The sequence below is a fragment of the Salvia splendens genome, chromosome 22, assembly GCF_004379255.2.
Source record: "Salvia splendens isolate huo1 chromosome 22, SspV2, whole genome shotgun sequence".
In the NCBI taxonomy this organism is placed as follows: Eukaryota; Viridiplantae; Streptophyta; class Magnoliopsida; order Lamiales; family Lamiaceae; genus Salvia; species Salvia splendens.
Genome location: NC_056053.1, coordinates 2,741,517 through 2,756,927, shown reverse-complemented (window position 1 = coordinate 2,756,927; position 15,411 = coordinate 2,741,517). Strand labels below are relative to the sequence as shown.

Here is a 15,411-nt window from a genome sequence, read left to right as displayed (position 1 = left end):
TCTCTCTAAAAATACCTTTCTTTCGAAGAACAATGGAGCACCACGATAGCGATTCCCCCGCCACTAGTGAGTCACTGGCGCCTTATTTTCCCGTCGGCAGGAGTGCCGGAATGCCGGGGATGATGCCCCAATCTCAAATGCTATCGGGAATGATGCTTGGGTACTACAACATGTACCCGCATGGGTATGAGATGATGCCCCAGATGCCTGGGGCGAGTGCCAGAATGTCGAGGATGATGCCCGGAATGTCGAGAATGATGCCCGGAATGATGCCCCAAATGCCGGGGATGATGATGCCCGGGATGATGCAGGATCACATGTCACTGTGGGGGGAGTAGGCAGGGGGTCCCCCAATCGCCGGTGGACAACGTCTATCTGCCCTATATGGATTTACTGTCGATGGACAACCCGGCGAGTTCTCCTCTCGAGACTCAGTTCACTGGCAATGACACGTTCTCGCTCGAGGAGTTGGGGCTTTCTCCGATCCGGGATTCTCCCACCGACGCACCACCGGCGACAGTGAGGAGGGGGAGGCCAGGGCGAAGGAGGGGCAGGGGACGGGGCGTCCCGATGTATGGTGGTGAGGAGGGGGCCGCTGAGGTGGGGGAGGGATCCAGCGGGAATAGGAGGACCGTCTGGATCAGGGACGAGTGCGTCGCGCTGGCGAAGGCGTGGATCAGTGTAGTGGAGGATCCTTACGTCGGGGTGAACCAGCAAATCGACCGGATGTGGTGGCGTATTAGCCAAAGCTACCTCCAGTTCAAACCGCCAGGTGGGAAGGCTCACAACGGAGAGCAATGCCGGAAATAGTGGGATCGGCTGAAGAGGCAGCTCAGCCGATTTGCCGGCATTTACACAAACAACCTCCGCTCGGCAACCAGAGGCATGTCTGCCGAGGATGTGAAACTACTATCTCATCAGCAGTTCCCCGACACTCAGTTGGGCTTCGGGGAATTCAAATATTGGCCGGTGTTTCTTGTGGTGCAGTCTTCGGCCAAGTTCACTGCGGGTGTTGAATCTGGCTGGCCGAAGCGGACGAAGATCAGCGACTCCGGAGAGTACAGTAGCAGTGCCAGTTCCGCGGAACTCCCCCCGCCGAGGCAGAGTTCCCCACACCCACATCGTCGACCCGCCGCCGTCGCCCGGTTGGGCAAAAGTCCGCGTCGCGGATGGCGAGGGGAAGCACCAGCGGATCCGCCGAGGCCCAATCGGCAGCACCCGCCCAAAACGATCCCGAAAACCCCTCATTCGCCCGCATCGCGGCACATGAAACCTTGTTACGTGCAATGGTTGAATGGCGCCAATCGACCGACCCCATTACAAGCGGTCGCTTAAACCCCTCATCAACAGTATGCGGTGCGATTTGGGGGTCGAAGACATGTCGGACGGTGACGGCGAGGGGGGTGACGGCGGCGGGGACGGCGACGGGGAATCCGAGGAGTGAGATGCCGGTTTTTATTTTAATAATATAATTTTTTAGTAATTATGTATTTTTTTATAATGAAGTATGTTTTTTTTAAAATAAAGTGGTTGCATTTTCTCTGTATTCGTGTCGACTATTTAATTCCGTAAATTTCTTACTTCCGGAAATTGTTTAATTTGTGAATTTGTGAATTTTTTAATTGTGGGAAGTCCTTCGGGATGTCCTTGGGGATGTCCGCCACTGTGTAGTGGGAATTCCTTATGCCGTGGCAGTGCAGTGGGAAGTCCGTATGACGTGATAGGAGGTGTTTTTGGGAATTCCGCGGAGAATTCCGCCGGAAATTCCGTGCCACTGCTGATGCTGTTATCATGTTTGTCACCACTTACAACCATATTTGTGTATCATATGTCATGCAGTTCCAACAATAAACGTCAGCGATGCCGAAAACGGGCTGAAAATATCTTGTGTGAGAATAATTTGAAATTCGCGCGTATCAAGATCGGTAAAAATTTCATTTCATTTTAAATTTTCTAAATTTGTTTTATTTCTTTTTAAATTTATAGGATTTTCTAAGTGTTTATATATAACATGTCTCATTGATCTGTAGCTTGGTTATGAATACTTGCTGGATGGCCTCCGTGGTTATGTGCTTCACCTTGTCTGCAACTCTTTTATGCTGTTTACAATACCCCGCCAAGAAAGGTGGAGATGAGAGAGAGAAAAGAGCAACCTGAAGTGAAGAGTTCTTGGAGTAGTTGTTGTCTCCAACTCCTCCCTTCATGTCGGAAGCTATGTAAATATCCATCAATGGTGGTGATTGACTGATCAAGGCTGGATGGATGGGCTTTTTACACTTTTCACGGCAAGGGAGACTATATTTTTCTCATATATATATTGATTTGGAGTAGTGGATTGACTAGTGATTTTTGTTGCATGTAAAGTTTGTTTGGTAAGTGAATTTTAGCTAAAAGAGAAATTTCCCCCGTTCCATAAAAATAGAAACATTTGAAAAGATACGAGTTTTAATGCAAAATTGATAAAATATGAAAGAGATAGAAAGAAAAGTATGTTAGTAGAAAATTGATATCATCCCACAAGAGAAATTTTTTTTCTAAACAAGAACGTTTCTATTTTTAGAAGACTATTAAAAAGAAAAAAATTATGTTTTTAAAAAGCGGAAGGAATATTATTGGAATAAATAATAAAAAATACCAAACAAACAAAAGTAATGTTTGCTTTTTTCTCTCAAAACCACCCATAATTAGAGGCAAGTACCCAACCCATTAATCAAAGGTAAGTATAATTATACAGTAGTCAAAGGGAAAGTACCACCAACACACATAAAACAAGAAAGTAATCATGAGTGGGATGGTAATGGGCTACTCCCTTGTTCCTAATGAGCGGTTGGAAATGAATGTCCAACTCTTCCAATTTTGGAATGGGCTTCTCTCTTCGCTGAATTTGACATGTGAGCAATTATTTGTCACACTGAATATATCTTATCCAACATGTATAGTATTCCGTCCGTCCTATCAGAAGTGATTAAGAGCATCTACAGTGGGGCGTCCTAAGGGGCGCCCTAAAACCCGCCCTATGTATCACCAATTCAGCATTTTATCCTCCTGCCATTCCACCTGCAGTGGGGCGCCCTAAGCATTTTCTTCTATTTGAATACTTAAATAACTACAAAAATTGGAAAAAACCTTCTTTTCATTTATAAAATTAATCCATTACAATATGGATTATAAAAAAAATAAGCAAACTCAGCGACGGCGGTTACGGGCCCACACTTCTTCAACAATGTCGTTCATGAGCTGCGCATGGTCATGTTGGTTGCGCATTGAGGCCGGTCTAGATAGAACCTCATTGAAGCCCGTCGGTAATCCTCGAGTGGGGGGCTTGGTAGCCATGCTGGAGGAGCTAGATGACCTTTCGTCATTGGTCCAATCGGTGATGCTCCCACCTTCATGTTCAACTATCATGTTGTGCAAGATTATGCACGCATACATGACATCGACTAGGAATTCCTTGAACCAGAGACGCCCCGACCCTTTTACTATTGCCCACCGTGATTGGAGCACACCAAATGCCCGCTCCACATCCTTCCGCATCGCCTCCTGCTTTTGCGCAAATAAAACTCTCTTATCACCAATTGACCAGCTGATCGTCTTCAGAAAAACAGGCCACCTTGGGTATATGCCATCGGCCAAGTAGTACCCCATGTGGTATTGGCGCCTGTTGGCGGTGAACTCGATGGCCGGGCCGTTGTTGTTGCATTGCTCGGTGAAGAGGGTGGATGAGTTGAGGACGTTGATGTAGTTGTTCGACCCGACTACACCGAAGTAAGCATGTCAGATCCAGAGCTGATGGTCAGCGACGGCTTCGAGGATCATTGTCGGGTGGCTGCCCTTGTATCCACTAGTGAATGCCAAGAAAGCCGTTGTCAAATTCAACCTTTTCAAACATAGTAAGTCAAGAATCACCATATTTTATAGCATGATGGAAGAGTTTGCTATAAATTATGCATTATCCCTACTCTAAATGGAAACGGAACTATATTCTGTTATGCATGCCGCCTTTTATCTTTCTTTCTAATTTGCTTTTCTTGCATATCATGGATAATATATTAATGTGCACTCCGACACTTGGTGAATTAGTTAACAAAGTAAGAGATCTGTCGACTATCCTGTTTTATTTCTTACGGCAGAACACATTTTATTTGTACATGCACCAAAACTAAATTGTTGTAGGTGTTTACAAAGACAAAGTATGAGGCTTACTCTAATATTAAGTAGTAACTCTCAGGATGTATTCCAGATTACTCCCTGCAGCTATTTCACTTATAGCAAGAAAATGTCGACGGCTCCTCCGATGTTATTGTAAAGTTCCCTCTCTCTTTCATTCATTATCCGTCTCTATATATATATGTGTGTGTGTGTGTATGTTTGAATTTATGTACAGAGGAATTAGTATTTATAGGAAATGCAGAAGATCGGTAGATTTATGTGACTTATGCCTATCGAGGGAACAGAATTGTCTGCACTTTTTAAAGTTTTGTGTATATGTAAAATTTTTGTTTCTAGTCATTCTGAACTATTCTTTCTTTAGGATTTTAGTTGTTTTCCCTACTGTCATGCCAAGCTTGAAAAGCCTACGGTGGTGCGGATAGAGGCGAGCATACTCGAAGAAACAAACTGCTGCATTGGTAGAACAAGTGAAAAGCCTTTAGTCAACAATTCCTATAAATGAAAAGAAGCTAAGGATAGATTAAGCAATGTAGACTCTATGAAGTGTGTAAAACAATTTTATTTAATTGAATACATTTCTGAATTTCATTTACTCTATTTATTCGTTTGATAATAATTAATACATAAATTTATATAATAATTTGAAAAACAAATAAAAATAACAATATAGCAAACCAGCATATCCGAGCATATTTTATCCAATAAAACAGACATTTTGCAAGCACATTAATGCGGTGCTTGCAAATTTCAAGCATTTGACCAGATTACGAGCACAATCAAGGTGCTTGCAAATTTTCAGCTATGTGCTTGCAAATTTTGCAACGAAGCAAATGGGAAGCACGTGTGGTGCTTGCAAGTTGCTTGCAAATCTCCATTTTTGCGAGCACATGGGCCTATTTGCGACCAAATCGGTGCTTGCAAACGAGCGTATTTTAATAATCTAACACAACCTTCCAAATTGAGCCAACTTAAAAAGATAAAATCAATCCACTTTCTACATGACATACAAGAGACTTCCCTAATTTAATTAAAATAACGTGCATATTATATCTAATGAAACAACAACCTAGCCTTTATAAAAACATAGATTACTTGAAGAAGTTGGAGTCATAATTTGGTGAGGAGGAGGACAGCGGTAGTGGATCTAACATCGCATTTGGCCGATTCTTGATCGATCAATGCGGCGTAGTGGTGGAATAGCTTGTCCAAGATCCCCTCCCCAAAGTGGTGAGCCAACATCGATTCTTGAATACACCTCACAGCCTTCGCCACCGCCGTCCCGTAGCTCCCACTCATGTCGGCCCTCTCCATTTCAAACACCTCGACCATCTCCGTTCGGAACGAACCCTCCTTCCTCACCTCGTCTTCCAACTCCTCCTTCGATGGCGCATAGAAATGCACGTCGTAGCTCTCCAGCTTCTCCTCCTCAACTTCACCCTATCATAATTATAGTGGAAACGTCACCTTTCTATTAACATAATTAGTAGCGGATCTAGGAAATAAAATTCGTGACTTTTTTTCTATTGTATACAACTAAGATGTTATGCTCTTGTGGATTATACCTTTTCCACGCAACTACTTTTCCAACCAATTCACAAAATGAATTTCCCTCTTAAAAGTATATCGTCTTTACACAATAAAATAAATTTCAACAAAAAAATAAAAACTTTGAAAATTGAAAAGGACGCCTACAAAATTTATAGATATATATACCTGAGCAACGAGATGCGCTAGAGATTGGTAGAGAAGTTCCCACAAGAATAAATTTGCACAGTGGGTGTGGTCGGAGGCTGTCCTTCCCAACATCACGAGGACCATCCGGCCACCGTGGATAAGTTCCCGCGACCGCGACTTGAGGAACAACGAAAAGTCCTCTTGAAACTGCTCTAAGTAAGCTCTCCTCACCGCCGGAGGGCTTCTCTCTGATATGTATATGCTCTTTCCATTCATCGACCGCCCCTCTCCGTCGTAGATGCCGCGTGGCACCATCGAGAGCCAGTGGAGGCTGTTGGAGGAGTAGACGAAATGCAGGCTGCGCTCGGGGAAGAGGCGTCCGTAGAAAGTGCCCGGGCACGCCGCTATGTAGAGAGGCGGCTGCTGCTTTGTTCCTCGGTTGAGCTCTTTGTAGAGATCGGGCAAGCCTTGGAATATGGTGTTGAAGTCATTGGTGTGGAGATCGTTTAGATAGATGCGGAATTCCGGTGGCGGTTGTTGGATGGCGCGGCTGGCGCTTTCGACTGCTTCCACCACTTGTTTTATGATGGAGAGGGCGTTGGGGCCGGAGGCGCAACCGAGGTCGGCGATGCCTAGGCTCTTGGGCTTCTTGGTTATGAATACTTGTTGGATGGCCTCCGTGGTTACATGCTTCACCTTGTCAGCCACTCTTTTCTGATGTATTAGCAAATGAGGGTCAGAGTTAAGAAGAAATGGGGATGGACGGATCGAAGCTATAAATGCCTGAATCTAAGCGAATTGTGGCAACAAGGCCACTCTGCTGCTTACAACACCCTGCCGAGAAAGGTGGAGATGAGAGAGAGAAGAGCAACCTGAAGTGAAGAGTTCTTGGAGTAGCTGTTGTCTCCAACTCCTCCCTTCATGTGGAATGCTTTGTGAATATCCATCAATGGTGGTGATGACTGATCAAGGCTGGATGGATGGCCTTTTTTACACTTTTCATGGCAAGGGAGACTATTTTTCTCATATATATATATATTGATTTGGAGTATTGGATTGACTAGTGATTTTTGTTTGTTGCATGTAAGATAAATTACAGAAAATACCAGACAAACAAAAGTAATGCTTGCTTTTTCCACTCAAAATCGTCCATAATTGGAGGTAAGTACCCTACCCATTAATCAAAGGTAAGTACCAAACATATTAGTCAAAGGAAAAGTACCACTAACACACATAAATCAAGCAAGTAATCATGAGTGGGAAATGAGCATGGGCTCCTCCCTTTGTTGCTAATGAGCGGTTGAAAATGAATGTCCCAACTCCTCCAATTTTGGAATGGGCTACTCTCTTTGCTGAATTTGACCTACCTAGTGCTAATTAATGGGAGTAATTATTTGTCACATTGAACATATCTTAGCATCGTATATTGTTGAAAGTAGAAGTGGTGACATGATGAATATGTGATAGTAGCCCCTACAATTGTCTAATCTGATTGTAGATTTTTATCTCTGAATAGCTCTATTTGGATTTGACCAACTTAATCTTATCACGCTTGTCCACCACTTACAACCATTTTTGTGTATCATATGATAACACGTTATTCATTTATTCACCCACTTTAAAAAGAGGCACTCTTTGAATTTCTTAACCAATCGATTCACTGTTTAGTGTTGGGGTACAATTGCTCTATGCAATCTTCGCAAAGTAGTAATTTGGTACTATGAATCATTTATAATTTTATGCAATAAAGAGTAAATTGATGAATGAAAGATATCAATTAAAGCAGAAAAGAGATAACAATTAGGTGCAACTTAGTTGTGAACTTGTGATAGACGTTTGTTCTTAGGTCGAGAATTCAAGTTATCATGAGAATAAAAAAAATATTATTTAATTATGTAATTGCGTTTTTGTGAATTTGTGAATTTTTATTATTGTGCTTGTCCGCCAAGATGTCCTAGTGCTTCTCCACTATTGTGCAGTGGGATGTCCTAGTGATGTGGCAGTGAGATGTCCTAGTGACGTGGCAGTTGGGTGGGAATTCCTAGTGACGTGGCATAAGGTGTTTTTGGGAAGTCCTAGTGCTAATATGTGGGGAAGTCTTTCCTATTGTGGATGCTCTAATGAGAATGAATTTTTCAAGATTGGCTAGCTAGTGGAATGTGTACCATCAATATGAATATCAAACTACGTGTGAAGACAAATACGGTATACCTTAAAAACTATACCTTAAAAACTAACTATTGTTACCACATGTGCTATGCACGAGACAAAAAGATTTTTAAATAATAAAGATATATTAACAACTAGCCAGCCTCCATCTTTGGAACATTATTTTAAATAAATCTGAGTATCTGACAAAAATATATTTTTAGGACATAATTGGAAACTATGGAATTTTGAGGGGCGACTTGCCGACTTGGTAATATTGTTATCATGATATACAATTGTAGTAAAATTTAAAATTTGACCATGTCAAGTTTTCAACTCTTGTAAAAAGTGATAGTAAAAGTAGGTAGTATATTTTTATTAACTAAAAAGAGATGAAATTTTACGTGTGAGATCAAGGAAAGGAGAACTTTGATCTTGGCTATTTATTGTTTTGTGTTTTCCTGTTTTGTTATTTTTTAAATTATTAATGGCCCTAAATAAATGACCGGAGCACCACGAACTTCTAAAGCTCCGAAGCATTACTTGCCATTACCATTACAACAACTTTCGAACTGGTAAACATTTGTCTGATACATAATGGACATTCATATATACTAATTGTAGAAAAGGAATTAAAACTTGACTAAATCCTATCTGGGTTTCGAAAGATACCAAATGATGCTTCGGCAAGGGGATCGAGCAGCTGACGATGAAGAAGTACTACCCCACTCATATCCTCTCTAATGGTGAAGACGAAAGGATGGTTCGCCACGAATCTCAGCCCCGCCTTCTTATCCATCATCGGACAGGCCAAACCTAAGCCCGCAGACACTGTCTCTCCCTCGGCTTCGGTGCCCTCCTCATTCACCACCACAAACGCCCTAAGCAGTACCTCGCCAAGCAACGATTCGTCCACAATCTCCGCCATACCGCCCTAAAAAAGATCCACCACTCCCATCTCCTTCAACACCGTAGATGCCTCCAAATCGAAACCTATCTTAAACTTGGGTACGCGAAATTCATCAAGAGTCACCGCCTCCTCGTGAGGGAGATGGCTGTCTACAAACCCGAGCTCGAAGCAGATTCTCTCGATCAAATAAGGCACCCCATCTTTGGCATCCGGAAGATAGGTGTACATGGAGAATCTGTCGAAGGCGCCAACGCGCTGATTGCACACGTTGGTCATGAAGGGGACGCCAACGCCGGTGCTGTTTAAGAGGTGGAAGTCAGCATCTGTTGTTAGATTCTCGTCGAATTTCTCACTCCATGTTCCTCTGAAACAGACTGCCGTTGCGTACACCATTCTAGGCGAGAGGTCCATCTAAATTAATATACACTATATTAGCATACAAATTAAAGTAACTAATTAATCTGATTTCCAAATGAGAACCAACCGGATTGTGGACAATATCTCGGAAAGAGGGCTTGAGATAGTGGGTCCAGTCGGGCCAGACCCCGCCCTTGGTCGACAACTGGGGCCCACCGAGGTGGAAGCCGTCTGCGAAGATCGTGTGGATGATGTGGAAGTAGAAGGGGTCGAAGGGTGACTCGCCCTCTGGTTTGAGATATGTGTTACGAAAACACCGCCACCGTCGATGGAGATTACAGCAGAGGAGGCGGTTGGCGAGGGGGTGATGAACGCCGCCAGCCGAGGAGGAGGAACCGGTGGAAGAAGAGACTGGAGTGGAGACGGAAGAACCGGTAGCAGCAGCGACGACGAGCCGGAACTTAAGGCCAAGACACCGGCTCAAGCCTCCAAACCGCCTGCTGAATTACAGACGGTTGATTCTCTCCCGCTCTTCTATTCTATTCTCTTCTCTTCTCTTCTCTCCTCTTCTTCTCGTTCTCCCACAGTCGATTCATTCTCACTCAACGTCAACGCCGTCGCCATTGCCGTCGCTGTTGCCTCATTCCGTTATCGTCAACATTCCTAACGATTTAGAACTCAACGTTCCGCCGTTGTCAACATCGAACAAATGTAATCAAAACACAAAGATTTCTTTTTGCAGTACCTCGAATCATGGTGTCCAATCTCATGATAATTTCCACATTCTCGACCTTGTTTCATTGATAACCTCACTGCGGACTCCTTCTTCGAGATCTTCCTATGGAATACTTGACTCTAAGCATGTTTTTACTGAGATGAAAAAACAGAGCAATATAAACATGCATCACAAACACTTCACTCTAACCATGAAATACTTCACTCCAAGCATGTTTTTATTCACTAAAGTGAAAAACAGAGCAATATAAGCATGCATCACAAACACTTCACTCTAAGCAGGAAATAATTCACTTTAACCACATTTTACTTCACTGAAATGAAAAATAGTACACTATAAGCAAGGATCACAAACACTTCACTCTAAGCACATTTTACTTTACTGGAAAGAAAAAACAGTAGACTACAAGACATGCACAATATAATTCACTTTATGCTCAATATACTTCACTTTAGGCTCAATATACTTCACTATATGAAATATACACTTCACTCTACGCGATAAATACTCCACTCCAACGTAATGATGTTGAACAATTCACAAAACACGCACGCTTCAATTAAAGCCTATATACATCACTTTAACATATAAATACATCACTCTAACGTTTTTTCATATCATACACACTCTAATCATGTTGAGAACAAACACACAAACTTCATCTTTGTCACTTTATCGATAATAATTAATAATTATCTTTAGATTCAGTTTCTCCTTCCGCTCCGTACGAAGAGGAATCTGAAACGAAAAATAATCTTCTGATATCATCGTCAGAATTGAATTCATATAGCAATTCAGACGATTCACGATGAATTCATGATGAAGGAGGATCAATCAGGAATCGAATATGGAAATCATGCTTGATGAACGATTAGAAATATGGAAATCATCCTTGACGAACGATTAGAAATCTGGAAATCACGAACGAGATGAACAAATCTTGAATCGTGATGAATCTGAAATCTGGAATCAAATCATGATGAACAAATCCAGAGGATTAACGATCAGGAATCGTGAATTTTGGAAGAAATCGTGAATCGTGAATGAGCTAAGAAAATCATGGAAATATGGTGATGGTGAAGAAATCGTAACTTTGAATTAGTAGTGTTAGAATGAACTAAGTATAAATTATAAATAAATTGATGTATATACAGATCATTATGAAGATTTTTTTATAAATAGAAATGAGTCATTTTTATGGGACAAATGAAAAAGCAAACTTGTCCTATTTTTACGGGACAGATAGAGTATATAATTGAAGTTGAAGTATTCATCCGTTCCACGGTAGTTAAGTTATTTTGTCATTTTGATACGTTCTATGATAGTAGATACATTTCTTATCTCTTACTTTATTTTCTCTTCATATCTGTGTACCTTTTTATTTCTTATTTTATTTTTCATTTATTTTAACTTACCTGACTCAATATTTTCCGAGTTTATATATGACCGTTTGAAGATTGAAGAGATGGAACGTGGTTCTGATGAGAGAAAGCAACTTAGAGTAAAAGAGTTACTATCTCTTTGCAATATTGAACTTATGAAAATAAAGGTAACAATAATCTTTAACTAATAACATTAATCATCATCATTAAGTATCCGACACCATAAGAGACAAATTTACTAGTACAAACAAAATTTGACACATAATAATTATTGAACTTTAATTTTATATACTACCACGACTCACCCATACATAATAACCACATTAATCAAACCTAACAAATACTCATATCATCAACAAACAGATGAATTAAATTAATCATGGTCATCCTCTCCGGATGAGAGAAACAGTGACATTGACGAACTTGGTCTCTTCTATGGACATGCGATCGGTGAGGATTCTCTGATACTTTACGAACAACTCATCGATTATAGTCTCCCCAAAGTGCTCCACCAGCAACGGCTCCGCCACCGATCTCATGCATTTCGCCACATCGTATCCGCCTCCTCCTCCACCGCCGCAGTCGGCCCATCTGATCTCTGCGGCCTCGAGGCGGCTGATGGCGAAGGAGCCCTCCTCCTCCACGCTCCTCCTCACTTCCGCCGGGGAAGGAGTGTATTGAGGGATGTTGAATGAGTGGAGCTTCTCTTCATCGATGCCTCCCTCCGACACCATTTCCTTGAGAGAGAGAGCCAAGAGTTCCCAAATATAGCAGCATTCCTTGCTCGCCGCGTTATCGCTCTTCCTCCCCAGAATAGTAAGCACCATCGCTCCGCCTCCCACAACTTCCTCTGATCGGCATTTCAGGAATGTGTCGAAATCTGCCCGGAATTGGTTGGAGTACGCGTTTATCACCGGCGCGGGGCTTTTGCTTCCGATGTATATTTCTTCCTTGTTCCATTTCTCCACCCCTTCAGGCACCTTCACCAAGTAAATTTATCGATTAATTATATAGTACTACAAGTTTCAATGCAAAATTACACAAATAATAGACTATTAATTGTGATTTTGTGAACATGGTAATATACTTTTATCAGATATAAAAATATACGTATCGAAAAACAAGGGATTAATTAGTTGCTTTAAGAACTTTGTTAAACGACAGTAATTTACAAAACATGTCAGTTACTCATATTGAGTCACAAATTGATATTGAGTGAGAAAATGGTATGTTCAATAATAAATTTGTAAACTAGTTCTGTATTCTAATTTTGAGAAGAGTTATGAAATGAACCATCTCGTGAAAACGATATACCCCTCATAAGAACCCGAGATATTTTTCGATAATAAAAAAAAACAAGGCTTTTTTGAAAAAACATAAAAAGGGTTTTGAAAAGGACTTAAACAGGATTTACCTTGGAGAGCCACATGAGGCTGTAAGAAGAGTGAACAAAATGGAGGCTGTTTGCCGCGAAAAGGCAGCCGTAAAATGAGCCCGGAACTCCATAAACGAAACAAGGTGCCGATTTAGACCCTATTTCTTGGTTGAGCTGGGCTCTGAACTCCGGCAGCAAGGAGTGGAAGATGGAGTTGAAATCGTTCCCCGGGAGATCGTTCAAGAGTATCTGAAATTCCGGCAGCTGACGGCCGTGGCTCCGGCTCAACTGGTGAACAATGCTGAGGAGCTCCGCCGCCACCGCCAGAGTGTTCGGCCCGGACGAACAGCCCAGCTCTGCTATGCAGAAGCGGTTCGCAATCGCGTCGACGCTGCAGTAAACTTTCGTGATTGCCTCTTCCGTTATCGGCTTCGTCATCGAAATCACCTTTCTCTGTTAAAAAAAATAAAAATTCAATATATGCATGGGTCCTCCTGTACTAATATTATGGACTGTTTAGTAGTAGTAAAAATAAATAAATAAAATATAATAAAAACACACATTTTAGGTCATACAATTTCAAGATAGAGAGATGTATATGTACCTGGACAAGAGAGTTGGTGGCATAACTGGTTTCTCCAAGACCTCCGTTCATGCGAAGTACTTGAACTACTTCCATATTACCAATCTCTGTATGTAGTATCTATTTGTGTGTTTGTTTAGTTGTTGTATGTGAGTAAAGAGGAAGGGGTGATATGGCCTATTTATAGAATATGGTGTGGTAGTTCCATTCGAGGAAGGGGTGCGGAACCATACGTACAATATGTTTGAATGGTCCTACTTGCTGATATTATTTTATACACACAAAATTATTCAATGTTCTAATTTATGTTTGGGGATCAGTATTAAACATGCCTCAAGCCCTCAATCCTACTTGGTTATATTTAAATACACATATTAAACAATTTTGTTATCCGATGACCATGTGGTGGTGGAGTTCATAGTAACGCAAGGAATGAAATGAATGCAATATATGAAGAGTGAGAAAATGAGGAATTAGTACAGAGTCTTTGTCCTAGCGGCAAGGAGCTTAGACATTATTGTATGAGGTGCCGAGTTCGAGCCTTAATTTCCTCCACATATTAGGAGTTAATTTTTTTTAAATAAATAAATAAAAATGAGGAATTAAAATCAGGATTCATTACTAACAAGTTAGTTGAATCCCGACACGAACCCAATAAGGTTTATCACTAACCCGTTCATATTAGGAGTTAATTTTTTTAAATAAATAAATAAAAATGAGGAATTAAAATCAGGATTCATTACTAACAAGTTAGTTGAATCCCGACCTGAACCCAATAAGGTTTATCACTAACCCGTTTAAACATGCCCACGGTTCGTAAACAGGCAGTTCCGGTTCGGAACCACCGGTTTCGGTTTTGAGAAATGTGGAACCGGAATCAAACCGTGAGGCTATTTCACGGTTCCGGTTCCGATTCCGATTCCGAACCGCCGGTTTTCCGACGGTTTTTTACGGGTTTTCACGGTTCCGGGTAGATTTCACTGTTTTCGACGGTTTTTCACGGTTCCGGTTTGGAACCGTCCAGAACCGGCGGTTCCGGCACGGTTTCGGTTCGTAAAATTTGGAACCGGAACTACCCGCGGTTCAAAATATGGCGGTTCCGGTTCAAGAAATAAGTCACGGTTCCGCGTTTAACCGCAGGAACCGAAAACCTTGGGCATCTCTAAACCAGTTATTTTCGTTTATTCTTATTGTATTATAAATTATTCGTAAAAATTCGACGCCTGCATGAATGAAAAAAAGATTTTTTTTAGATTCATTCTACGTGTGGCCACTGGTTTCCAATTTGTTACACTTATTATAAATCCAACAATATATCTGGGTTCCAAATAGTATATCTATCGCAGTCACAGTGTACATTTGACGCTAACACTTCAATTTGACAGCGCTAGAACTTAACCCAATTACCATATGTAACAATTGGCATATGATCAATTACTAATGAAATTGTCTTTTTGAATTAATAACGTTTACTCCTTTCGTTTCCTAAAAATAAGAATTTTGGAAACGACATGAGTTTTAATACAAAATTAGTATTAATGTAAAAGAGAAGAGGGGAAAAAATAGGTAAAGCAAAAAAGAAAAATAGAAAAAAAATAGCTGAATGAGTGTTGTAGATTGTGGGATACATTTCCTAAAATAGAGAGTTTCTATTTTTAAAAATAGACAAAAAGAAAAGAACTTATATTTTTAGAAAATATTATTAGCTATACCCCCTTCGTCATATGTAACAATTGGCACATTAATTACTAATGAAATAGTTTTTTTTAATAATAAGACTTACAATTAATTAATATTATACTCCCTTTGTCATAGGCAAAATGAGACTCATTTTTCTTGGGATGTTCGCTAAGTGAGACATTTATTTTTTTAAAAAATTAAATTAGCTCTCTTATTTCATATTTTTTATTTTTTTACTTTACTTTATTCTTATTTATTCTCTCATTCTACTTTTTCTTTCTTCTAATTTAACTCATTACAGACTACTTCCTAAACTTTTTGTCCCATAATAGAATTCTCTCAAGGTAGTACATTTTCTAGCAATGTAATACTCCAAAAATTGTTTATTTTATTAGA

The 15,411-nt window shown here is 40.8% G+C and overlaps 3 protein-coding genes across 3 annotated transcripts; all 3 read right to left on the bottom strand.

The window, feature by feature from the left end:
* Nucleotides 1-5,098: 5,098 nt before the first annotated feature.
* LOC121786079 (probable methyltransferase TCM_000336) lies at nt 5,099-6,926 on the bottom strand. The gene is made up of 3 exons (XM_042184604.1): nt 6,717-6,926; nt 5,884-6,558; nt 5,099-5,607 (listed from the first exon to the last, which is right to left on the bottom strand). The coding sequence occupies exons 1-3, from the start codon at nt 6,789-6,791 to the stop codon at nt 5,278-5,280; spliced, it is 1,080 nt and encodes a 359-aa protein (XP_042040538.1). The 5' UTR covers nt 6,792-6,926; the 3' UTR covers nt 5,099-5,277.
* Nucleotides 6,927-8,558: 1,632 nt separating this feature from the next.
* Nucleotides 8,559-10,060, bottom strand: LOC121787867 (serpin-ZX-like). Its single transcript, XM_042186715.1, has 4 exons — nt 10,005-10,060; nt 9,387-9,756; nt 8,942-9,313; nt 8,559-8,911 (listed from the first exon to the last, which is right to left on the bottom strand). The coding sequence occupies exons 1-4, from the start codon at nt 10,058-10,060 to the stop codon at nt 8,636-8,638; spliced, it is 1,074 nt and encodes a 357-aa protein (XP_042042649.1). The 3' UTR covers nt 8,559-8,635.
* A 1,496-nt stretch (nt 10,061-11,556) lies between these two features.
* LOC121786441 (salicylate carboxymethyltransferase-like) lies at nt 11,557-13,473 on the bottom strand. Its single transcript, XM_042185080.1, has 3 exons — nt 13,357-13,473; nt 12,792-13,205; nt 11,557-12,357 (listed from the first exon to the last, which is right to left on the bottom strand). Exons 1-3 carry the CDS (start codon nt 13,429-13,431, stop codon nt 11,761-11,763), a joined length of 1,086 nt encoding a protein of 361 aa, XP_042041014.1. The 5' UTR covers nt 13,432-13,473; the 3' UTR covers nt 11,557-11,760.
* Nucleotides 13,474-15,411: the final 1,938 nt, after the last annotated feature.